This window comes from Hypanus sabinus, chromosome X1, assembly GCF_030144855.1.
Source record: "Hypanus sabinus isolate sHypSab1 chromosome X1, sHypSab1.hap1, whole genome shotgun sequence".
NCBI classification, from domain to species: Eukaryota; Metazoa; Chordata; class Chondrichthyes; order Myliobatiformes; family Dasyatidae; genus Hypanus; species Hypanus sabinus.
In genome coordinates, this window is record NC_082738.1 from 10,276,942 (window position 1) to 10,303,777 (window position 26,836).

Sequence of the window (26,836 nt, forward strand, 5' to 3'; positions counted from 1 at the left end):
CAAGTTGGGAGCCACCTGTTCTGCGGGACAACCCACACTGGTCTCTGTCCAGCTCCATTAAGCCCAACAGGGAATAACACAGCAAATTGCACACTCACAGGTCAATCAGGTTCCTTGCTATGTGCCCAGTACAATGAGCTACAATGAAAAACTTGCTTGCAGCAACATCACAGGCAAATAGCCCAACACAGCAAGAAACTGTAGACACAGCTCAGTCCATTACAAAAACCTATCTTCCATGGACTCTGGCTATGTTTCTTGCTGCCTCTAAAAAGTAGCCAGCATAATCAAAGGCCACTCTTATCACAGTCAATCTCTCTTCTCCATGTTGTGTATTTAATATTTCAGTAATATTTGAGTAATATTATAGGGTTTCTTAAGGTTATTATACCCAGTGTTGGTAATGAGGACAAGCTCCCACTAGCTATTAAATGCTCCCAATGGCGTGCACCTCAGATGGCCTCTGATGACCAAGTCCAGCTCCTGGCTTTCATATGTGGCTTTGCTACTAAGTCCGGTGGAATCATTTCTAATGACAGAAAGGGCAAGGCAGGTTACTGGCACCTTAAGACCAGTCGCTTCAGGCAGATGGGGTCTGTCAGCCGTGGTTGGCAACTCATCTAGGAGAAGGAAAACTCTGATCTCAAACCTCTGCTGCCTTGCAGATGTACCCACTCATGGGGAAGGCTTTGGGAGCAAACCTCGAGGAAAAATTCTGGAGCTGGAGTCCCTCAGGCAGTCTTACATTGAGTTCAATGCTGACTGGCAACTCCTGCAATGCCACTGGTGCCAAACTGTATCGATCTCTGCCGTTCGTTTGGGTTCAGAGGGGGAGCTTGCTAGATGGGCAACAGCTTGCTCTCCATATCATGTCCTAGCTTGCATATCACATAGACAGCTAGGATGCAACATGCATGATCAACCCTGACTGACAGAGGCCATCACCCTCATATTGTTTAATTAAGCATTCTTGTTCATTTAAAAAGTTCCAGGTTATATGTACATGTAGTTCAATGCCATATGTCCTCATACAACCATGTTATACATGCGTGCCTCGCTTAAAATTAAAAATGAAACTTCAGCGTGCATTCCTGGCTCTGTGTTTCCTTTCATTCAGTTTTATGTTTTGGAGTTACAACACATAACACTCTAGAGCACAGAAAGCATTTAAAACACACCACCAGGCTCAAAGACAGCTTCTATACTACTGTTCTAAAATTGCTGAACAGACCTCGTGTAGGATAAAGATGAACTCTTGATCTCTCAATTTACCTCAGGGCAGCCTTTTCACCTTATTGTCCACCTGCACTGTTATACTATATTTGGCATTCTGTTATATAGTTTTTCCCTTTTTCTATCTCATTTTGAAGTACTCTTTGGATGACATGCAAAACAGTTTTCCATTGTAGGTGGGTACATGTGATAATAATAATAAATCAGTTAGGTCCAGACAACACCCAAAATTCAGGACAGTGAAGAGGCAAAAAAGTGCAAAACAAATCATTAGTGCAAAAAAAAACACAATCACAGACATCCACAGAAGTGTAAAAGTCCTGTGTGTTCTGTTGCTGAGGTAGAGACAACGGTTGTGAATTTCAACTCTGTAAAAGTATGACTCAGAGTTCCTCAGTGCAGACACTAAATGCTAAAATCGAGCCTGCCTTCTGCATCACCATGACAACCTCGGGGTCTAGATTATGTGACCAACCAGTTTACACCGTACAATACAATTAGCTTAGACAGATAACACTGATTTACATAAAGAGGTTTGGCAAGCTCTGTGTCTTGCTGTTTCTTAAGTGGGCACGCACTGTGGACAACCTCAGGCAAAGCTCTCACCCTAAGTGACTCACATGAGCCCAGCACCTCCCTCCCCTCGGTAGCTCTTGTGCCGCCGTTTAGGTGTGTCACTCAGTCCGTAAGCCGCTCGCTGGAACAGGTTAGTACTGCACGCACAGAGAGGCGTCGCAACCGGAGTCAGTACGAGTCTCCGGGACTTTGTAACCGGATCTACTTGAGGGAAAAGTGTATGCTTTCTTAAAGATATCTTGCGTAGATTGTCTGTGCTGTTCATGTGGGAATGGTACATTCAGATTAACTTTTTGAACACGCCCGGGTGCGGTACAAACGTCACACTGTTAATTTCACACGCCTGTTTACTTTTTTTTTGTGAGGCTTTGCTGCGGCATAGCAGAATCGGAGAGACTGTCTCCACTTTGCTTCTAGTTGTTCAAACGTTCCCGGGCGTCCTGTAACCTCGAGCTGTGTGTCAAAACTGCAAAGTCAAGGTAGGTTCAAAGAATGTAAAGCCAATGCAGAAAAAAATACCTTCTGACCCCTGCAGCACAGAAAGAGGTCGATCGGCCCATTGTGCCGGAGTCAGCCCTTTGGTAGAGTTACGTAAATATTCTTGAGCAGTAGACGATCTACCTGAGGAACTCGGCGGGTCGAGCTATGTCTGTGGGGGTGCAAAGAGTTATCGATAATTCGTGTGGAAGCCCTGCATCAAAACTATCAAGACAGTCTCTTGTGAATCCAGATAATTTTTCTTCAGCTACTGGGGCAAAGAACTGAAGTGACATGACTGAATGAGCTCTGCACAGTGCTCACTCAGCCTGCAGTTGGTTTCTCCACAGCAGAGGAGACAATATTGTGAGGACCAACTGCAGTCCACCAGTTCGGAAGAAGTGGGTGAAGTGTTTGGGCCCTGGATGATGGGGAAAGAGGGGGTTGTTGTGTCTTGGCGCAATGTTGTGAGAGGGTGCTAGGATGTAGATGAGGATTGAAAAATGAACCAGTGAGTGGTGGAGGGCTCAGTCCTTTTCGAGATTATGAAGGGGGTAGATTGAGAGATGTGTCCGGTGGCGATAATCAAATTGAGATTGATGGGAGATGATCTACTGAATGGAAAGGATAAGGGGAAACGTGCTCTGGATGGGGTGACAGGTGTGGGGAATGGGACTGAGAGCACTTTCAGCTATGGTGAAGGACAATGGATTGCCGCCCTTTTGCAGGAAGAAGGGTGGGAGGACGTGTTGAGACAGCTGTAGGAGTTTGAGGGTTCACAATGGACATTGGCTGCTGAGATAGAGATGGAAAAGGAGAAATCAAGTAAAGGGTGGGGTCAGAGATGGGCCTGAGCAAAGTGAGAGCAGATAGAATTTGTGAGCATTCTCAGTCTGGAGTCAATGCCATCACTCCTCCAAGTCAGAGTTGTGGTTTCGTGGCTCAACGAGAAGTTTTTTTTGCATCAGATCTTGCTTTCTACTTGTATAATCAAAGCAATGTACATTCTTCACTCTGCATTAGCTATATCAGACCTGAGGTGGTTCTGGCAGGTTGGTCATAGGAATGCTTACAAACCGTGATGACTGGCCATGTTTCCTTTTTCTGATGATGTTCAGGGCTCCCTGGTGTTCAGTACTTCTTTGGGGATCGTAGAGCCACCATTGATGGGTGAGCGATTCCAAGAAATAGGAAAGCAACCAATAGAGGTCAAAGCTGAAGGTAGGGAGCCAAGAAATTTAGAAGCAAATATTCCCAGGGCAGGAGACAGATAAGAAAAACTGAACACTTGGATTCTGAGGGCAAGGAAATTTGAACATAGGGATTCAGGGAAAGAGGAACCCAAGGCTGGTCACTCCAAGGCTTGGGTCTCTGCTGGAGGAACTGTACATTTGAGGGATGGTTCATGTGTGTGTGGGGGGGTGTGGTTTGAGGACTCTGCATGGATGGGGCCCGAAATGGGGGCACTGAGGGGGGACTGTCAGCAGTGTTCTGCCTAGCATTTCGAGCTTCTCTACCCCGGAGGGATCCTTCCCTCCCTTTCCCTTGAGAATCCATTAGGGTTAGGATTAGCCCCTGTAAGTTTTCCTCTGCTCTTCATTTCAGCTGTGAGTACAGATTAATTTCTGCTAATAATGGAGTGCCAGAAACTTGACTTTAATCATTAACAGTGGACTCCACTGCTCCTGTTTGACAACAGGACCGCCATTTCTCTAAATACCGGATTGTCTCAACCTAATATCCTCTTCACTGTCAGTTTTATCGAAGGATTAAGTGTAACTATGTCCAATCAAATCTCCAAACTATTTTCATCAATGTTGATGTTTCCTTCCAAATCTTTTGCCAAATGGTAACTAAATTACAGCCATTTGTGCTGCTGATGATTAGTTGAATGATAATTAACTGGGGGAGCTGCCAGAAATGTCAAGAAAGAGCCCAGTGATATTGCTTGACAAATAAATTCTCCCATGGTGGACAGTGGACTGTGGAATCTCAGGTTGGTAAAGATCAGTGGTAAACTAGGAAAAATTTTAGCAAATAATAAAGAAAGACTGAGAAAACAGAGGATGAATTGGGCAAGTAGGAAAACAAGTTTGTTTTAAGTTTGCAAATTGGGCAAGAGAGCGAGAGTGATGGATGGGACAGAGGGAATATTTGAGACAGTGTCAAGGGGGTGGGGGAGGAGGGAGGGAGAGGAAAAAAAGGCACCAATGAAGTCATGTGGCCAGAGCTGTGGTTGCAGTTCCAGTCTAAGTGCCTTTTTTTTTCATACCCGGTGCCTTACCTATTAAGGAACGTGCCACACGAGCTCTTTTTTTCCAAAACAGCCTCATTGCCCTATTCTGCTACCTTTATGGGTTTGTGGATGTACACTACAATGTCCCTCCATTTCTCCACACCCCATTTCTGCATATTGCAGATTTCCTTGCTTTCTTAATCCTCCCCAAATGTATCAACTCAATCTTCTCTGGGTTAAATTCCATTTCCCATCTTTCTGCCCTACTGACCAGACCATCTATATCCATAGCTTTCCTTCTCATTGCCAAATACATGGGCAATTTTTGTATCATCAGCAAACTTCTTTACCCTTCTCCCTGTATATAAAGTTTACATTGTTAATGTATATTACAAACAGCAAGGGACCTGCTACTAAGCATTGTAAGACCTTGCTGGTAAGTCCATTCCTGTCACAAAATAACTGCTTGCTTCCTGTGCCTCTGCTGATTTTGGATTTAATTTTCCCTTCTCCCTTGGATCCCAGAGGATTTATTTATTTGTCCAGCTTGCTTTGTGGGACCTGGTCAAAAGCCTCACTGACTACATCAAAAACACTGCCTCATTAACCCTTCCTGTTACTACTACAAGCATTCAATTGGCTTGGTCAGTAATGATTTCTTCCATAGGCCTGTGGACACAAGAAGCCTGGGATGGAAGCCAATTCGGTGGAGGGTTGCTGCAGAGGCCGACTGCACTGGTTGGTAGCTGGAACCCAGATCCTTGGGCTGGCTTCAGTGATCATGACTGGTGTGTGGCTAGGTCACTATCAAGGAGGCTTTGCATGGGATGGAACTGCTAACCAGTTCAATGTCCACCCTCTGTGCATGGTGATTGGAATGGTCTTCCTCTATGGAGATGGTGAGTACCAGACTCTCTTTTTCTGCATGTTATGCATCAAGTGGAAGAACTAGCCTTTATTCAAAGCAGGATTGTGCAATTGATGAAATGTGCCCATCACTCTGACAAGGATGACAGTGGCAATCATCTCCCTGCCTTACAATGCAACCTGGCTAATTTATCACTGAATGAAACTGAGTTGTGATCTATAGTCTTGCCCTCTTGTCTCTGGACATTTATTACTAAACTCCACAGACTTACTGTGTGACCTAGGGCAGTAGTCTCCCCATCCAGAGCTCAATATATATGGTTTGGTTTATTACTATCACATATACCATGATAACAGTATCATGCATTCTGTTCACACAAACCAAATCAAACAGAACATTGAGGTAGAACAAGGAAAAAACGATAACAGAATGCAGAATAAAGTGTAGCAGTTACAGAGAAGCTGCAGTGCAGGTAAACAGTAAGGTGCAAGTCTGTGAGGTTGAGACACCAGAAGGTTTTTCAGATATATAAAGAATAAAAAAGAGGTGAGAGTAGATATCGGACTGCTGGAAAATGACACTGGAGTGGTAGTAATGAGGACAAGGAAATGGTGGATGAACTAAAGTATTTTGTACCTGACTTCACTGTGGAAGACACTAGCAGTATGCTAGAAATTCAAGAGTGTTGGGGCAGAAGTGAGAATAGTAGGAGAAAGTGCTTAGGAAGCAGAAAGGTCTGAAAGTAGATAAGTCACCTAGTATAGATGGTGTACACCCCAGGGTTCTGAAAGAGGTGGCTGAAGAGATTGTGGAGGCATTAATAATGATCTTTCAAGAGTCACTGGATTCTGGCATTGTTCCAGGAGACTGGAAAATTGCAAATGTCACTCTGCTCTTCAAGAAGTGGGGGAGGCAGAAGAAAGGAAATTATGGCCAGTTAACCTGATCTCAGTGGTTGGGAATACATTGGAGTCGATTGTTAAAGATTAGGTCTTTCCTGACAAATCTGTAACAAGCAGAATAAATGAAGGAGAATCAGTGGATGTTATGTACTTGGATTTTCAGAAAGCCATTGACAAGCTGCCACAGACGAGGCTGCTTAACAAAATAAGAGCCCATGGTATTACAGGAAAGGTACTAGCATGGATAAGGCAGTGGCCGATTGACAGGAGGCAGAGTGGGAGTAAAGGGTGGCCTTTTCTGCTTGGCTGCCAGTGATTAGTGGTGATGGAACAGCTTTTTACGTAAAATGTCAGTGACTTGGATGATGGAATTGATGGCTTTGTGGCCAAGTTTGCAGACGATATGAAGACAGTTGTGTTGAAGAAGCAGAGAAGCCACCTAGACAGATCAAGATAAACTTAGACAGATTAGGAGAATGTGCAAAGAAGTGGCAAATAGAATACAGTGTGAGGAAGTGTATAGTCCAACACTTTGGTAGAAGGAACAAAGCTTAGACTGTTCTAAATGGGCAGAAACTTCAAAAATCGAAGGTGCAAAGTGTCTTGGGAGTCCCTGTGCAGGATTCTCTAAGGTTAACTTGCAGGTTGAGTCAGTGGTGAGGAAGGCAAATGCAATATTAACATTCCATTTCAAGAGGACTAGAATATAAAAGCAAGGATGTAATGTTGAGGCTTTAGAAGAGCACTGGTGAGGCCTTGCTTGCAGCATTAAGAGCAGTTTTATGCCCCTTATCTAAGAAAAATTATGATAATATTGGAGAGGGTTCTGTGAAGGTTTATAAGAATTATTCTGTGATTGAAAGGGTAGGATAACTGAGGAGCGTTCTGGCTCTGGGTCTGTAGTCATTGGAATTTAGAAGAATGTAGGGGGATCTCATTGAAACTGATTTAATGTCGAAAGGCCTAGATAAAGTAGATGTGGAGTGGGAGAGTTTCCTGTAGTGGGAGAGTCCAGGACCAGAGGGAGCAGCCTCAGATTCTACTTAGAATAGAGATGAGGAGGAATTTCTTTGACAAGAGGGTGGTGAATCTGTGGAATTCGCTGCCACAAGCAGCTGTGCAGGCCAAGTCATTAATGTACTTATGGCAGAGGTTGATAGATTCTTGATAAATCAGGGCGTGAAAGGTGGGAGGAAAATGGGATTGAAATGGAAAATGGATTAACCATGATGAAATGGCAGAGCTGACTAGATGGGCTGAATGGTCTAATTCTGTTCCTATGTCTTATACTCAGGAACAATTCCGTAGTCTTTTATAGTGGGGTAGAAGCTGTCCTTGAGCCTGATGGCACATGCTTTCAGCCTTTTGTATCTAATGTCCAGTGGAAGAGGGGAGAAGAGAGAGTGTCCAATAGAGCAAGACAGCAAGGAAGCAGGCCCTTTGGTCTGTTAAGTTTGCACTGACCATCAACCATCCACTTACACTCATCCTGCATCCTCATCAACCCCCTCCAGATTCTACCCCTCACCTAGGGGCAAATTGAAAGTAGCCAGTTAACCCACCAACCCGCACCTCTTTGGGATTTGTGAGGAAACTGGACCACTCAGGGAGGACTCACATGGTTACAGATGTAATGTGCAAACCCAAAGCAGGCAGCACCCGAGGTCAGGATTGAACCTGGCTCACAGTAGCTGTGAGACAGCATCACTACCAGATGCTGCACAGTGTCACTCTGGGTACCTGCTGGATTAGTCTCCTTAGATGTGTTCTCTTTAACATCTGCTGAATATTTGATAGAGTTTATTTATTAAGTAATTTTTTTTGATGTTCTCAGGAATCTCTCTGAAGAAATCAAACAAATTTTGGGAGAATAAGATGTGTGACATTCACTGTTGGGAGTCAAGGGTGCCTTGTCTAAGTAGATTTGGATTTGTTCGGGGTGGTGGACTGGGTGACTTGCACAGATGGAGATTTAGACAAGAAGGACGTAGCCCAGGACTTAATACTGAACAATAAATTTTTCAGAATTTTTTTTTGTTTATGATAGACCACTTGAAGCTGAACACAAATATAATTTCAGACTACTTGTATCACATAGGAATTTGGAGAATCAAGAAATTAACTTTTATTGAATATAATGTGTTTAATTGCATAATGGTGCTGATGCTTTGCAATAGTTTAACTAAGATAAAAATGTTTTGTTGATTTTTGTTCATTTGTACTCAGTGTGTGAGGGTTCTTGCTTAAGTGTCCAACAATAATTAGCCAGCATTGATGGATTCCAGTTGCCCTGATATGGTTTCTCCATGACCGCAATGTTCTGGTGAATCCTTTCATCATGCTCGTCACTGACAGTGTTAAGGTTTGCAAGGAAGAAGTCTAAATGGGAATGCAGAAAATGAATCTCCAGTGACATGTTGCCAAAAAAATTTTCAACAATGTCCTTCCATGGATTTTCTCCAGTCCCACTAGAAGTTCTTCAAATTGCCTGTCATTGAGAACCTGTTTGATTTGTGGATCAACAAAAATGTCTTTCTTAATCTTGGCATCAGTTATTCTGACTTGAATTATGAATTAAAATAACAAATACAGGCTATTTTTTAAATGGTGTGTGATCGGTGAATTTCTGAGTGATTTCACGGTGATTTTCATGAACAGTGGCCAAAAATCCATAAGATACACACAAGTTTTCAGGAAGCAAAATCATTTTTGCCCAGTGTTATCACTGCTCTCAGTGATTCTGAATGGAGCAGGTTGTCATCAGCAATCTTACCTGTTGCGTCCATACATCCCTTTGAATTATCCCATTATCCTATTGATTACCAGAACATGTATGTAGACTAACCAGGCTGTTAGAAAATGAACTTTACTGAAGGTTATATATGTTGTTGGCTTGCTACTTGACCCTGGTGAATATTCTTATGGTGGTGGAGAATGGGCTGATCTGACTCAGATCCCAGGTAAGGTAATCAGATATCAATACTGTATACACTCAGCAATCAAATCAAGAGCAAACAGGCAAGGTCAGTGGATAAGGTAGAGTCTGCAGAAAAAAATAGGAGATAGGAATTGGATAGGAATAGGAGTTGATAGAGGACAGGGAGTGGGGGTTATAGGTAGGATCATTTGTCCTCTGGAGTTTTCTCAACAGAAGTTGCATTCTTTGAAAATTATGAAATATTTCTTTAAGAATTGTCACCACCATTGGGATGTTATGTTGAAGTTGTATAAGACATTGGTGAGGCCTAATTTGGAGTATTGTGTGCAGTTTTGGTCACCTACCTACAGGAAAGATGTAAATAAAATTGTAAGTGTATTGAGAAAATTGACAAGGATGTTGCCGGGACTTGAGGACCTGGGTTACAGGGAATGGTTGAATAGGTTGGGACTTTATTCCCTGTAGTGTAGGAAAATAAGGGGAGATTTGATAGAGGTTTACAAAATTATGAGGGTTATAGATGCAATAAATGTAAGCAGGCTTTTCCCACTGAAGTTGGGTGAGGCTAGCACTAGAGATCATGGGTTAAGAGTAAAAGGTGAAATGTTTAAGGGGAACATGAAGGGGAAACTTCTTCACTTAAAGGGTGGTGAGAATGTGGAACGAACTGCCAGAAAAAAACTTCAGCATTTAAGAGAAGTTTGGATAGATATGCAGATGGAATGGGTATGGAGGGCTATGGTCCTGCTGCAGGTCAATGAAACTACCCTGATTAATGGTCTCACATGACTAAATAGCCTTTTTTTGCTGTAGTGTCCTATGACTCTATACCTTTTGATCCAATGGCCTTGGTCAACTTGCTCCTCGAGCTGATGTGTTGATCTTACTTGCTGAACACTAGAATTTATACCATATTCCAATCCCATCTCCCTGAGTCATTTTCATAATATTACCTATTAACTCTGTTCTACCAAATGAGACAGAATCTCAAGTAGTCTTATGTCTTGTGGATTGACATAATGTCTATGAACTCTTGTTTCAGATCAATTTTCTATTTTGATTTGCCTCGTCTAACAGATTGCACTGCATAATGCTGCCTACATTATATTCAATTGGGCTAGTCTTTATAAATTAATACTTTATTCGGCTGTCTTTAGTTTCTGTCTGCTTTTGTTATTTCCATCCATATTGAAACAATTTCCTTTCATTAATTTGACTGCCTATTCTTCCATGGGCCCTTGTTCAATGGCCAATGAAAATACCTTGTGTGAGCACTGATAACATTGGGGCGAGTGTCTCTTGTCATCAACATTTCTGGCTGTCGCCATTGGTTTATGATTTCGGCATTTTGTGGGGTTGCAGCTTTCTGGCCGTTCCCAAGTGCTAGATTTAATGATGCACCCATTCTGTCTTAAGAATTACTAATGCTCACTAGCTCAATACTCCGGAATTCCCTTGCCAAGCTCCTTTGCTTCCTCATCTCTCCACCCTCGTTGAGATACTCTGTCTTTGAACCTGCTAAAGATCATCTGTTCTCCAATTTCCCTTGTGCCTTTTTCCCCAATAATATTCCTGTGAAGCATTTCAGTATTTTAAGAATGCAATCATTATAAATGGATGCAACTGTTACTGTAGGCCTACAAGCTCAGTGAGATCAAAACCAGGCAATGAGACTGAGCCTATCAGTAGACTTTGAGTGTTTCACAGCAGGCTGAGACCTGAGACTAATCATCAGGTTAAATCTCTGCCACCATCACTGTTTACATTACAATAGGAAGAGACACACATACTATCTGCACCCTGGAGGTCAGCAATAAACCCAGGCAGGCCTTGTCTGTTGATGAGAAGTGTCTGCTAACCCAGCGCAGGTCTGGTACTGCCTCAGGGCTGTTGCTTTTAATGAGGTTTCCATTCAATCTGGGAATGCTAAATAAGCTATTAGATGGCTTGGTCTGCTGACTGTGACAATATCCAGACACGAGGAATAGGAAATCAGATCAGTTTGTAGCCTTAAGCTAACTGAATTCAATTTTATTTGCTTGTAAAAAGGAAGATAGTTTGACGTACAATCTGTATAATTGCGCTTTTTCATTTATGTCTCAAGGATAAACGTTAATCAATGGTACTCACTCAGTTTGTGGCCTGTTGAGAGGGGGATGCGGGTGCACTTGATGGAATGACAAGTAGTCCCTTTGTGAGCTGAGAGCTTTCCCTTCTTTGATTGAAGCTGGGGCTGTTCTCTAAAACCATGTCTCAAGACAAACTACTGCCCTCCTTCACCAACTCCTGTCTCTAGTCACAGAGCATAGTGCAAGGTCCCAGTGTGAAAGCCTCCCTGGGATCTTCCCACTGGAATCTCAGTCCCTGGTTGTTGGGATCAGGTGGGAGATTTTCTCTCCTCTGTGTAGCTGGCATAATTGATAAAAGCTATTTCTATATGTCATTGCATTAGAGAGAGCAAGAGATCCCAACCACGCCATGCTAATCCTTCACCAAATTTCCCTGTAACCACAGTTTTCCATCAATTCCCCACAGATTCTGCCACTCCCCTTCCCTCTTCTTCTATTCCCCACTCTGGCCTCTTACCTCTTCTCCTCACCTGCCTATCACCTCCCCCTGATGACCCTCCTCCTTTCCTCTTCTATCAGATTCTTTCTTCTCCAGCCATTCCCACCGACGTGGCTTCACCTATCACCTTCTAGCTAGCTAGTCCTCCTTCCCTTCCTCTCCCAACCTTTTTTATTATGGCAACTGCCCCCTTCCTTTCCAGTCCTGTAAAAAGCGTCTCAGCCTGAAATGTTATTCATAGAAACACAGAAAACCTACAGCACAATACAGGCCCATCGGCCCACAAAGCTGTGCCGAACGTGTCTCTACCTTAGAAATTACCTAGGGTTGCCAACAGCCCTCTATTTTTCTAAGCTCCATGTACCTACCTATCCAGGAATCTCTTAAAAGATCCTATCGTATCCGCCTCCACCACCGTCACCAGCAACCCATTCCACGCACTCACCACTCTCTGCGTTTATATAAAAAAAACTTTCCCCTGACATCTCCTCTGTACCTACTTCCAAGCACCTTCAAACTGTGTCCTCTTGTATTAAATATGACCTGTCATTATTATGAATAATATTAATTCTGAAAAGTGAAATGTAATTTTGACCTGGTTCAGATTATTGTGCGAAAGCAAAATAATAGAAACATAGAAAAGCTACAGCACAATACAGGCCCTTTGGCCCACAATGCTGTGCCAAACACGTCCCTACCTTAGAAATTACCGAGGGTTACCCATAGCCCTCTATTTTTCTAAGCTCCATGTACCTATCCAGGAGTCTCTTAAAAGACCCTATCGTATCCGCCTCCACCACCATCACCAGCAGTCCATTCCATGCTCTCACTACCCTCTGCATAAAAAACCTGCCCCTGACATTTCCTCTGTACCTACTTTCAAGCCTTCTTGTGCTAGTCATTTCAGCCCTGAGGAAAAAGCCTCTGACTATCCACACGATCAATGCCTCTCACCATCTTATACACCTCCATCAGGTCACCACTCATCCTCCGTCTCTCCAAGAAGAAAAGGCCAAGTTCACTCAACCTATTCTCATAAGGCATGCTCCCCGATCCAGGCAACATCCTTGTAAATCTCCTCTGCACCCTTTTTATGGCTTCCACATCCTTCCTGTAGTGAGGTGACCAGAACTGAGCACAGTACTCCAAGTGGGGTCTGACCAGGGTCCTATATAGCTACAACATTACCTCTCGGCTCATTCCCATAGATGCTGCCTAACCTGCTGGGTGCCCCCAGCATTTTTGTGTGTGTGTGTTGCTCTGGATTTCCTGCATCTGCAGAATCTCTTGTGCTCCCCCCAGATGCTGCTACTTTACCAAGAGTCTTGTGCCATACACTTTAGCTCTGACAGTGGTAGAGAGAAGAGCTAGTGGGAAGACTGAATGTATCCATGTCCCCTTTGTTAGTGTTTGGCTATTGGTCAGACTTGGCTCTCCCTTTGAGTTTCTCCTCAAACAAAAAAACATGGAAGTCACCATAGGTGCAAACTTTACTCTGCAACACATCACAACCTCTGAACATCGCCACTAACCTAGTGTCTCTCTTGCAGCAATCCTGGTGTACAGAACACTCAGAAACGAGGGTAAAACCACACTGAAGGTGATTCATGCATTCATCCATCTGATTGCACTGGTGGCCGTCATTGTGGGTGAGTCTGCGGTGGCATGCAATGGGAATGGGAGCATGTCTCAAGAGTGGTGAAAGGAGGGTGAGGGAAGCAGGAATGAGTGACCATGACACAGGGGAAATGGAGAAAACCCACTGGGAAGGTAGAATGGTTTCTAAATTATGTGACTTTTTTATAGATGATGTAAAATGTTTTTTGCTTTTACTTTTATAGTCCCTCTTCCTGAATCATTAAAGGGCCTGAATCAGACACTTCATAGTAAAAGATACAAAGTACATTTATTATCAAAGCATGTACTGTATGCAGTATACAACCGTGAAATTCATCTTCCCACAGACAGCCCCAAAGAGCCCATTCAAAAAAAGACATCAACTACCTCCACGCGCAAAAAAAATCGCGCAAGCTGCAACAAAAAAAGAGCCAAAATCACAGGCTATCAAACGCAACATTAAAAAGCATAATTCAGTTCAGCTCAGTGTTCGTTATCTGCACGCTGCCCCGATTCAGAATCGCCTAAACTAGCAACAAAGAAAAGGAACGACCATAAACTGGAGCACATCATGAATGAGAATTAGAGTCCACAATCCACAAACCACATCAATTAAGCTTTGCTCCAGCACGACCCTCCAACAGCATCGAGGAAGAAGAGAGAGAGATCATTTGAATGCAAAGACCTCTCCTGGGAGCAGCGAGCGAGAAGGAAAGAGAGGCCATCGCATGCAGACATCCTCCTCCGGCAGCAGCAAGCGAGAGGCATTTAGATGCCTTTGAAGACTCGCTCGTCTCTGTGATGATTTCAGTTTTCCTCAGCACTTTAATTGGTGAGATCAGTGAGAAGTGGAGTCGGTCATGGGCTCCCGCCCCATCTCCAGGCTTCTCAGCCTCCATGCTGCACGCTTTGCTCACAGCCTCATGGTATGCTCTCAGAGACGGTTAAGTGCCAGATCACCCAATTGACCCAAAAATATGCTGCCAGAATGTTGATAACAGTAGCAGGACCACTGTAGCAAAACATCTGATATAAAAAGAGGAGTTAAAAGAAGTGAAAGGAGCTGCACCGTGATCAACCTTGAGGATGTCACCTTTGGTAGCCTTGTTCGCTGGCATCACCTTCTTCCAGTGCCAAGTTACTGTGGGTCAATGAAGGGATTTGGTAGATATAGACAGTGTCAGGCAGCTGTTGGGCTCTGCTTGAGCACTCAGGGATGGCCGAGTTTTGGATTGGCAACCTGGCCTGGAACTTTATTGGGAGAGGGTCTGGTTTGAAGGAGCTTGCCCTTGGTGGGGGTAACTGGGGTTGGTGACCAGGGCATCAGTTGTGATTGTTCACTGCTGTAACACTGCAAGTGTTCTTTGTGTTTTCCCGCTCCTAGGTGTAGTGGCTGTGTTTGATTTCCATGCAGCGAACAATATCCCCGACCTGTACAGCCTTCACAGCTGGTGTGGCCTCTCCATCATCATTCTCTTCTGCTTACAGGTAGGTCCATCACTGGACCACCCTGTCCTTTGGGGTGGTCACCCTTGGGTGCTCCAATGTGAGGAGGATCACCTTGACATCAAGAACCCCTCTTCCAAAAATGTTTGAGATTGAGGCTGAGAGGGAACTGTCTTAACTTGCATTGGTCGATTTGTTAGGGAATATGGCATTTGGGGATATAGACCTGGATGATCTTCGATGTCTTAAGCGGCATGTTAAATTGGCAGTGTGGCAAAAGTTTGATTTTGAAATGGATACATTGTTAGAAATGTCCATCTCGCATGAGACCTGTTCTTGCAAACTAAGCGCTGAAAATCCTGACTATGCATTTATATGTGTAACTAATTGATAGTTTATAAGGGTTTGTTTCTCTCATAAGAGGGAAGAAGTGCTGTGTACATCATGTAGGGGTGATGCTTAAACATTGCACTAGATAGAGCTTTAATACAGCTCCAAAGTCAGCATGTGAGGTTGTAAGTCACATGAGGTGGATGACTATCAGGAAGAGACTGATTATGGACATTGGTGATCCAATGGGCGAGCTTGATCATTTAGATTGCACCTCAACCTTCTTACATGCTGAACTTAAAAGCAATTGTCATAGTTGGACCTTCACCATAGTTAGCCTTCAGGCACACACGTGATTTAAGCATAGATCTAAACATGAATGCAGCCTGCTGCTGTACTCAGTGAAGAGCCAGGAAGAACAGTTTGAGATAAAGTTGTCTTTTTCTTCTTCCAAGGTTTTATGGCGGTTGGCAAATAGTTTTAAGGTGCATTACTGATACCTTCTGAACTGGACTGTGAGTCAGGGTATCTAAGTCCTATATATTTATATTTGCAGCAAGTTCTATTTTTAAAAAAAAAGAAAAGTATTCTTAAGGAAAATCAACCATCCCCTCTTGATTGCATCTTGGACACCTCACCAGTACATGCTCAACCATTTCTTGTTGACTACAATCCTCACACCTTCCATTATTGTGTTTTTTTTTATATTATTAAAATAATATACTATTTAACTCTGTGTACCCAAACCTCAATTTCACTATTATAATCTCCTCCCTCCTCCTCCTTGATTGAGATAAAGTCATTGAGCAAATGGTGATGGAGTTACTCCAGCATGTCAAAATTTTGAGATGCTGTGGTCTGGGTTTTGAGTTCTGGGTGTCGGTCAGGGTGTGTGTTAATTGTAGGGAAAACATGGAGCATAGAACATGGAACAGTACCGCATAGGAACAGGCCTTTCAGCCCACAACTAACTAATCAAATGATACATAATCTGTCTGCACATTGCCCATATCCTTCCATTCTCTGCACGTTTATGTATTTTATTTGCCTCTGTAATATCTGCCTCCACCAACATCCCTGGCTGCCCATTCTAAGCAGCCATCACTCTGTGTTTAAAGAAAACTTGCCCCACATTTTGAGTGTTTACCCTCTCACAATCTTACCTCAAATGCATGCTCTCCAGTATTAGACATATTGACTCTGGGGAAAATTATACAAGCTGTCTTCTCAACCTCTACCATATATCTTACAGGCATCTGTTAGTCTCGAGAGACCATGGATTTGCGCCTTGGAAAGTTTCCAGGGTGCAGGCCTGGGCAGGGTTGTATGGGAGACCGGCAGTTGCCCAAGCTGCAAGCCTTCCCCTCTCCACACCACCTTGTTGTCCAAGGGAAGGGCATTAAGGCCCATACAGCTTGGCACTGGTGTCGTCACAGAGCAATGTGTGGTTAAGTGCCTTGCTCAAGGATACAACACACTGCCTCAGCTGAGGCTCGAACGAGCGACCTTCAGATCACTAGACCAAAGCCTTAACCACTTGGCCACGTGCCAACACGCCATATATCATTTTATAAACTTTATATTAGGTCTTCTTGCCTCACTGCTGCTACAGAGCAAATAACTCTAGTTTTTCCAAACTCTCCTTATAACTCATGCCCTCCAATCTCGGCAGCATCCTGGTAACCCTCTCCAAAGCCTCCACATCCTTCCTGTATTGGGACAACAAGAAATGAATCTAATACTCTGAATGCAGTATTTTATAAAGCTGCAACATAACATCCTGACTCATGAATTCAATGCATCAACTGTCAATGGCATGCTTTAAGCTATCAGCTTGTGTGGATACTTACAGGGAGCTAGAGATTTGAACCTCAAGATTCCTTTGTTCAGGTTGAATTGGATTGTGGATGTTGAACAGGATGTGTATGGAACTAGTAGGGCAACATCCCTCCTCAGGCTATCGCACACTAGTGCACAGTTTACCAGTGTTCTCACTGCCAGCAGCCATAGAGGGCTGTGAAGAGGTACCAGGCCACTGCAGTTATTTAATTATCGATTTATTGAGATACAGCGCATAATAGACCCTTCTGGCCCTTTGGGCCGCGCTGCGCAGCAACCCCAAATTTAACCCTTGCCTAATCACGGGACAATTTACAATGACCAGTTAATCTTCCTAGTACGTCTTTGGACTGTGGGAGGAATCCAGAGCTCCTGGGAAAAACTCACGCATTCCATGGGAAGGGCATACAGATTCCTAACAGATGGCATCGGAATTGAACTCTGAACTCTGCCCCATGTTATCCACTACGCTACCAATGCATCCCATGGAGTGAAGTCAGTGCAGAAGAACTTACAAATCTAATGTGGATACAATCATATAGGGATTGAAGATTATTTATTTCATTCATAGGATGTTGGTGTAACTGGAAGGTTGTGCTGCATCTATTACAATAATTTCCATGGGGTGGGCGATCCAGGTGATGTAGTGCACACAGGAGAGGTTAGGCTGTTACGCACCAGGGAAATTTGCTACTGGGTTTCCCAGAGAAACTGTGTCTTTAAAGCTGGTACCAAACGAGCAGGCTTGGAAAGCCATTCAACTAACTGGCACCTCCCGGGCCCTTGTCCTGCATAGCAACAATCTCTCTATAGCCACCCTTCGTGATCCTCCAAGTCCACCTTTTCTGCTGTTTGCAGTATTGCTCAATAATTAGTCCATATCTGTTGTAAGTGGCAGGTAATATTCAAATGTGCCAGATAGTGACTTGTTCCCATAAATGAGAATCTAACCGTCTAGCCTGACATGCAGTGCGAGTACTTTCACCAAGGCTTCACACCGTCAATGTCTTGGGGGCCCTCACTGAATAGAAACTGAGTTGAACCAGTGACATACCTACCGCCTCTGCAAGAGTAGGTCAAAGGTAGGGTATTGTCCAGTGAGTGATTTGCTCTAGAATACCCAACCTCTGACCCACGACTTGCCTGGACGAATGGAACTCCAACAACTCAAGAAATTCTACTATTGAGAACAAGGGAATATGCTTGATCCAACACCCTGTCAACTTCCCTAATCTTCCATTGTCTTCACCACTGCTGCAGCGTGGCTGTATTGTGGACCATGTACAAAATGCATTGCGGTTACTTGTACAGCCAATTCCAATAACACCTTCCAAACCCATCACCAGGAAAGGCAAGAGCAGCAAGTGCATGTACAGGCTCCTGTTGTAGTCATATACTATCTTGATCCAGATCAGATGACTGTTCCTGTATCATCTCTGCGTCTAAATCCTGGAACTCCCAGCATCTTCACGGGGGCACCTTCACCAGGCTCAAGTGGTTTCAGGAGGCATCTCACCCCCAACTTCTCAAGGGCAATAAGGTCTGACATTGTTATCAGTAAATAATTTTAAAAAAACAAAAAATTCTGTGAATGCAAGAAAGTATGAGGATTCATGTACATATAATATGTGCTGGAAGGACAAGCAGATAGTTATGAGAATACAGAGAATTTTAAAGTAACCAGATGAAGACAACAGAAATCACTTCTGTTTCTTCAGTGACTGACTCTGATAGAGTTCTAACGAGTTATTATGACAAGTCAGTGTTAGGTTAAAATATAAAATATCTTTCACTGACTCTTCTTTTGCAGTGGGTTATGGGACTGGCCTTCTTCCTGTTTCCTGGAGTGACCTACTCACTGCGAGCTATCTACTACCCCTTCCACGTGTACTTTGGACTGGCACTTTTTATTCTGTCCATTGGCACTTGCCTGATCGGGATCACAGAGAAGCTGTTCTTTTCTGTCAGGTAAGAGTCAGTGGGACTCTGGGTGAATGTTGGGGCATGTTAGCTGAATGAGGTGGGAGTCACAGGTTCAGCTTAGCTCAATGTTGCAATCACCTCAAGGCCAACACTTTCAGAGGAGAGATATTTAACTGAGTTCCAAAGTACTGGTGAATGCAAGGTTTTCCACAACATTACCCCCCGGGGAGTTGCTTCTCTGAACCAGCTACAAGCAATCAGAACCCAACTCGGGGGGGGGGGGGGGGGTCTCCCATTATCCCATCTTGTCCTTGTGACCACTGGCCAAGGTGGGTCCCCAACCCAAGGAACAGCAAACCCTTCAGTAAGGCAGATTAAATCAAGAAAATGTGAAGTTCCTTATGTGTACAAAATATACAATTGATTTAATTTAAAATATGACTTGGATCTCATACGATTGGCTCCATCTACCTGTATTGTGGCTTCAGCTGACTATGAATGGAGCGCCAGAAACTGGACAATTACCCACTTATACATTCAGGTTGAACTACTCCCAGAGTCAAGCAGTGTGTTTGATCAATGCATTTGTTGCAGCTGTACTTTCAGAGAAATACGTTTCTTGTTTTCTTATGGTGAACCTGGAGCTCCAACTTGTGTCGGTGAGGGTGGGAATGAGTGGTGAGGGGAAAGTGATTTTTCTCGCGTACTCTTCTGCTGTATCAGACAATGCCACAGTGAGCTCTGTATTGACATGCCCAATTTCCCACTGGGTGTGACCTCACCTAGAAATGGACTGCCAGCATGATCTAACCCAGATTAACCCTTTCATACATGAGATTTGTCTGACTCTCTCCTCACTCATTGTTTCACTGGGATATCCATAGGACCATAGGATAGTTCTGGCCAACAGTACACCAATACACCAACCATCCCTATCCTAAGAATTTCCATTGTTGTGAGGGTTTCTTCATTTTCTCTGCCAGTTTTCATTTGTGGAGTTGTTGATGCTGGGTTGGAGAGTTTGGTACTGACAGTTTAGACACTGGGTAATTCTAACTCTGCTTGCCTTCCAATTATCCATGAGAAGGAGGACAATGTGTGATGCAGGGATGTTGGGGTGGGGTGATCTGGGGGAAGAAGTCTTGGGATTGATACCAGACAGTATCCTAGAAACATACAGACCCACTAGCTGCTGCACCAGTGGCAAAATATAAGCACCCAATCTATACTGATCCTTGTTTTGTTCCTATGTCCCAGTTTCCATGGTTAAGGATCAATTAAATTCTTTCCCTTGCAGAGACACATACTCCAAGTTTGACCCCCAAGGAATCCTGGCAAACACCCTGGGACTGGTGCTGGTTTGCTTCGGGTTACTGGTCACTTACATACTGACCCGCAACGAGTGGAAGCGTTCAGCAAGCCCCGAGGAGGAGGCCCTGTCCCTGCACTTCAAAACCCTGACTGAGGAGGGAAGTCCCGGCCCAGTGCCGAGCCAGTGAAGGTCAATGATCAAATCGAGAGCGTGAAGTTAAAAAGTCATATCAATGTGGTGTAGCTGTGTGAATGAGTGTGTGCATGTGTATGGAAGCAACGGAAAATGTAGCAAGTCCGTTAACCTCTATGTTATTTGTTGGTTCATGATGTCCACACTGACTTTTTTCCTAAATGTCAAGTTGTCCATTTCTCCTGCCAGGTTGCAGTTTGGGTTGCTGAATGGGGCAGTGATCCTCTGCACCTCCTTTCTGACCACGTCCACAACTCCCTGCTTGAGTCATTTGTCCACCCTGCTGCCAGTCTTCGTTTAGCTCTCTCTGGGCACGTGTTGTGTCACCTTCAGTGCCATCTTCAATACCACCGAGTTGGAAGTGGCGGGCAGGCCTGGGTTGCAGCAACACTGGCACACCATTGCAGTAAGGGAGGGGCTGCAGGATGTGACCTTGATTTCAGGCCTGTGGAACGGTGTTAAGCTGAAATGAAGGAGCTCTGATATCCTAGCACTGGCCACAGCGACATATTCACCCTGGTGCCCAAGGAGATGGTTGACTTCGACTGTGGTTCCAAAGAAACTATCCAGTATTCTGTTTGGGGTCTCCTGAGGTGGTGAAGGTCACCACATTGATTTAAGACTGCTGTAAGTGACTCACTTGTTGAGAGGCATTATCACTGGTCAAATTTTTTTCTGCACAGTTTGCTAAGCGATTGGTAAGGAATCATGCTCTGTTCCTGGGCAGCCCCTGACTTGCAGCCCAATGAAATGCACACAGCCTGACATATAAAGATAGACCTCATTGATCCCAGGAGACTCTCCCTCCAATGTATCCTAGATCATTAACTTAGAAAATGATATGGGACCAGTTCTCATGCAGATGATGCCAACCTCAAGCCAGTTCTGTAATAACTCCTCCTCTCTACACTCCTCTCCTTTCTCTTCCCCCTCCATTTTTTCTTGCACCCCTTCTGCCTCATCCCCACCTCTTTTCCCCTACCTCTCTTTTTACTGCTTCATCTATTTTTTTTCTCTTCCTCAACCCCTCCGTCTGTCATCTCCTCCACCTCCTTCCCAGACTACCAGGGCCTGCCCTCTGCTGCCCTGCAAGATGGAGGCCAGTCACATTGTTCAGTGAGCCAGCCCTGAGGCGTGCGGGCTGACTGAGGATGGACCACTCCAAGAGGGAGAGTTAAATGACACTGGATGCAGGAAGATCTGTTTGTATCTTCTCTCCCGTGGACTCCACTTTATTCAGTTGTGAAATTCAAAGAAAATTAGCACAAAGACAAATAATATAGAGCAGTACATAATGTGTGCTTAGAATATGTGTACCAAATCAATGGCTCAATTTAATGTCAGAAAATGTATATAGTGTACAACCTGGAATCCTTGCTTTTCGCAGACATCCATGAAACAGAGAGACAAATAAACGATAAGAATAAATGAGAAAAACGTTAGAACCTCAAAGCCCCCTCCCCCACAAGCAGCAGCAAAAGCATTAATTCTCCTCCCATTTGCTCCAGCAAAAGCATCAACCCTCACAAACCCACCAAACAATAGCAAAGTCCCCCCAGTGACCATGAATCCATCAAAAGCCTCTGTCCATCCCAACACTTCGATGTCTCAACTGGCCCTCTCCCTCACGAGAGTGGGAGAGAGAGGTATCACTCCTGCAGTAGACAAGAGGGAAGACTAACAGCTTGCTGTTTCCATGTTACAATCTGCAATTTGAATGTTACAATCTAATTTATTTTGATTTCCATGTTAGTTGGTACACATAATATGTGTTGCTTTATATCATTTTTGTTGGTGCTAAATTTCTTTAGAGGGCCAAATTTGCCCAACTCTGTGCCTCTGTAAATGGGAATCCACATTCTAGCTGCCCCTTTGCTATCGCAACATCTGAGTAAAGTGGTGTGAATCTGGTTGTGATCCCACATCTATGTACATCCATGAATTTTGGATCCTTTGGGCTTGTGTAGGAGATATTATTAAACAGCTTCTTTTGCTGGTCTTTGAAAATACTGAAGACATTCTAGATCCTGATCTAGTGTTACATATTCCTAGTGATTATTTTTTACAAAGGTTCCTGCCATTGAGTATCCCATTTGCACCACTGGTCATCAGATAAATCCATTCCATCTCAGTTTTACCAAGTTAAATGACTTGAAATGAATAGTGGTGAGGTTATACAGCTCAGAAACAGGCTCGATATCCATGCTGACCAAGGTGTCTGTCTGAGCTGTTGGATAGTGCAAAACTGCCCAGAGTTCTCCAGCCCCAATGGTGTTTTTAAATTTTTAAATGCCCTGTTATTTTTCTCCTGGGAAATTTAAGGACTTCAGGCAATGCTGGAGAAGTGAAGGCCTAGGTCACGGAATTGAGGAAACCATCCACTTGGAAAACGGGAATTATTTTCAGTATTTTGTTTTGCTCCCTTTTGCACATCTCCAAAGATGGGGCAAGTGGTTCAAAAGTGAAAGCAGGGATCATGGAAGTGCTCATCAGGGCAGGCACCGACTGTGGAGAGAGGAGCGGTTTTGGGCTGGAGCCTGCTCTCTCCACAGGGAGACGAAAGATCCGTAAATCCCATCCACTGGGAGTATGGAAGACTGTCCTCAGAGCACCCTAACCGCACCTCGCCAATGAGCCGATGCAAATCTTGTTCCAAAAAGAGCAGGTCCCTGCAGCGATGCCAGTAACCCACCTGTCCCGTCTTGAAACACGAACCAAGGAGTCTATAACACATGCGCAAGTCAAGGGGTGTGATGAAACCCCAAGGCGCAATGAAGGTGAAGTGTGACTCCAACGCTGTACAGCACTGTCTTTATCATCCCAACAAAATTGCATCCGCTGCTCCGCAATTATCCCCACATCTCCATGTTAATTTAAAATGGGATTATTTTAATTTAATAGGATTTAATTTAGCTAATTTAATTTAAAGGGATTTGGTGGGCAGGTTTACACTGCTGCTGGTCTTATGGGCATGGTTAATGTGTTGATATTTAACCCAACCTGGATTAACTCCACACACAAAATGCTGGAGGAAGTCAGTGCCATGTAGCATCTATGGACTTCAGACTCCTAATGAGGAGCCATGGCCCAAAACGTCACCTGTTTATCCCCCTCCATAGATGCTGCCTGGCCTGCTGAGTTTCTCCAGCATTTTGCATGTGCTCCTCAAAGTTTCCAGCATTTGCTGAATCTCTTGTGTGTCTGAATTTGCTCCTGCAGCATTTGCAGGTACTGCACGAAGGGAGATTTACTGTGCAGCAACTGTGGAGAAAACAGGCCATTTCAAGCATAGATCCACTAAAAAATGGGCCTAGGCCAAATCCCTCACCATCTTCATAGACATTTCTTTACCAGCTGACTACTGTATTTTCTAGGCTATGTTTACATGCCATTTCTGACTGTCCTGTTCATGCAGTTTTAAAAATGTGTTGATACTTTTGTGAGGTTCCAGGTTTTAGAAGCAGAGAATACACATCAACAACGAGAGGGTTTGAACAGTTTGCCTGTAATTCATAGAACTCGTTCACTGGGTTCAGCTCTGGTAATATAGCCTAGTGATTTCGCAGGCAGTATGTCCACTTTTGTCTTAAATGTCTAATACCAGGAAGGAGCAGTGCAGGTTTCAGCAGGCTGCAAAGAAATTGGACTTATTATTTGTTTATCTTTCCATGAACAGTTTCAGCGACTGATTTATGTCTATTGGTTTAGAACTTGTGTACTTTGTTCCATGTAATATTATTATCGTCTTAAGTAAATGTTGCAACACAAAAGAATCTGTGTGCTGTGTGTTTCCTCCTGCTTAGAGCCTTTTGTTTGGACTTTCTTTTCACAGCCTTGGGAGCTGCCTCCTGTTGTGTCATCACTGTAAGTAGCCAATAAAACATGGGACCTGGTGCAGTCAGGCCCCTGCACGCAAGTTCCTGATTGAATACCATTAGTATTCATGGACACCTTGTTTACAGTTCCACCTGAGACTTCCCTTGAAACTCTGCCAAAGTCACGTTGGATGAGTGGGAGAGATTTTATTATCACTGACGTATGTTGTGAAAATTGATGTTATGTGGCAGCAGTACAGTGCAAGACATAAATATTACTATCAGCTACAAAATCAATAAATAATGCAAAAGATGAATAATGAGGTAATCTTCATGGCTTCTGGACTGTTCAGGAACCTGTTGGTGGAGCGGAAGAAGTTGATCCTAAGACATTGAGTGTGGGTCTTCAGGCTCCTGTACCTCCTCCCTCATGGTAGATATACACTCGGTGGCCACTTTATTGGGTACACCTGTACATCTACTCAATGATGCAAATATCTAATCAGCCAATCAGTTGGCAGCAACTGAATGCATAAAAGCATGCAGGCGTGGTCAAGTGGTTCAGTTGTTGTTCAGCCCAAACATCAGCATGGGGAAGAAATGTGAAATGATTGTTGGTGCCAGAGAGGGTGGTTTGAGTATCTCAGAAATTGCCGATCTCATAGGATTTTCACACACAACAGTCTCTAGAGAGTAAAGAGATTGGTGAGATAACAAAAAAAAAATAACATACAGTCAGTGTCAGTTCTGTGGGCAAAAATGCCTTGTTAATGAGAGATCAGAGGAGAATGACCAGACTGGTTGAAGCTGACAGGAAGGTGACAGTAACTCATATAACCACACGTTACCATAGTGGTGTGCAGAAGAGCATCTCTGAAGGTACAACACATCAAACCTTGCAGTGGATGAGTTACCACAACAGAAAACCACGGATGTACACTCACTGGCCACTTCACAGGAGGTACCTAATAAAGTGGCCACTGGGTGTAAATTACATAAATAACTAGCACCATAAAAGGAAGAATAGGGTAGTGTTCACGGGCTCATGGGATATTCCAAAACCTCATGACACACAGGATTCAGCTGCTTGAGATTACTATGTGTGGGTCTTCGGGCTCCTGTACCTCCTCCCCTGTCATAGCCATGAGAAGAGCATATGTCCCAGATGATTTGAGAATGGGTACTCATCAAGGGATCAGAAGTGGAAAGGATAAACAGTTTTATGTTCTTGGGTGTCAACATCTTTGAGGATCTATCCTGGACACAACATGTTGATGTAGTTACAAAGAAGGAACAAGTTACAAGGAGTTTGAAGAGGTTTGGTATGTCTCCAAAGACACTCACAAATTTCTACAGATGTACTGTGGAGAGCATTCTAACTGGCTGCATCACTGTCTGGTATGGGGAGGTGGGGGGGGGCATGACACAGGATCAACATAAGCTGTAGAGAGTTATAAACTGAGCAAGTTCCATCATTGGCACTAGCCTTCAGGACATCATCAAGGAGCGATGCATCAAAAAAGTCAGCATCCATCATTAAGGATCCCCATCACATGCTCTCATCAGGAAAGAGGTACAGAAGCCTGAAAGCACACAACAAGTTTCATGACATATGCTAGAAGCAAGTGTGAGGTGTTGTAGAACATAGAACAGTACCACAGAGTATGGGCTCATCAGCCCAGGATGTTGTGTTGAATTATATAAACCTACTCCAAAATAAATCTAATCTATCCCTCCTATGATCCTCCAATTCCTTACATCCATGTGATTAAGAGTCTCTTACATGTCCCTGGAGTGTATCGGCCTCTACCACCATCCCCAGCAGTGCTTTCTAGACACTTACACAGAGGGTGGTAAGAAAAAACTTACCTTTGACATATCCCCTAAACTTTCCCACACTCAAATATTCTCTGGTATTGACCATTGCCACCCCTGGGGAAAAAAGTGATGGCTGTTCACTCTATTTATGCCTCTCATGAGCTTACACGAGAGGACTCTCTGATCTATAGGCTGTTCCCAGGGACACACAAGGAGAGGAGCATCAAGTGCTGCTGGCAGATCATAAACTTGGAGAAAGGTCTGACCAAAACTTGTTCGTCTGAGAGCACGTGTAAATGTCTGTGGAAGAATGCACATTCTGGCTGCAAGGTTTATTGGGGAAGGACCGCAGCGTTGGGTTCTTCTGCTACTAGAGAGACAGGAGCCGGGATGGAGGAGGAAGCTCCTCAATTACTGTAGTAATATTCTACTCCAGTGAGTCACATGAGCAGCTGCAGTGATATTGATGATGTGTAGGAATGTAATAGAACAGCACTGAAAGCATTGACTTCAGATACAGTGAATGAAAAGGTTTATTCTTGTCAATTTTTTTCACACTCAACAAGGCACCTCTCCTTTCAAAAGGAAAAGGCTTAGTTTGCTCGACCTTCTCTCATAAGGCATGATCTCTAATCCAAACAGCTTCCTGGTAAATCTCCTCTGTTTCCATATTCTTCCTCTAATGAGGTGGCCAGAATTGAACACAATGCTCTTAAGTGCAGTCTAACCAGAGGTTAATGTAGCTG

General features: G+C 43.9%; 1 protein-coding gene across 2 annotated transcripts; it reads left to right on the forward strand.

Annotated features, from left to right (window-relative positions):
- Window positions 1-1,779: 1,779 nt before the first annotated feature.
- On the forward strand, window positions 1,780-24,224 carry LOC132384565 (transmembrane ascorbate-dependent reductase CYB561). 2 transcript variants are annotated; one of them, XM_059955753.1, is made up of 6 exons: window positions 1,780-1,939; window positions 5,190-5,421; window positions 13,349-13,447; window positions 14,800-14,903; window positions 18,841-18,998; window positions 20,251-24,224. In XM_059955753.1, the coding sequence occupies exons 2-6, from the start codon at window positions 5,214-5,216 to the stop codon at window positions 20,450-20,452; spliced, it is 771 nt and encodes a 256-aa protein (XP_059811736.1). In that variant the 5' UTR covers window positions 1,780-1,939; window positions 5,190-5,213; the 3' UTR covers window positions 20,453-24,224. The 2 variants fall into 2 exon arrangements, with proteins under 2 accessions (XP_059811736.1, XP_059811735.1); XM_059955752.1 differs by lacking the exon at window positions 1,780-1,939 and adding an exon at window positions 1,955-2,288.
- Window positions 24,225-26,836: the final 2,612 nt, after the last annotated feature.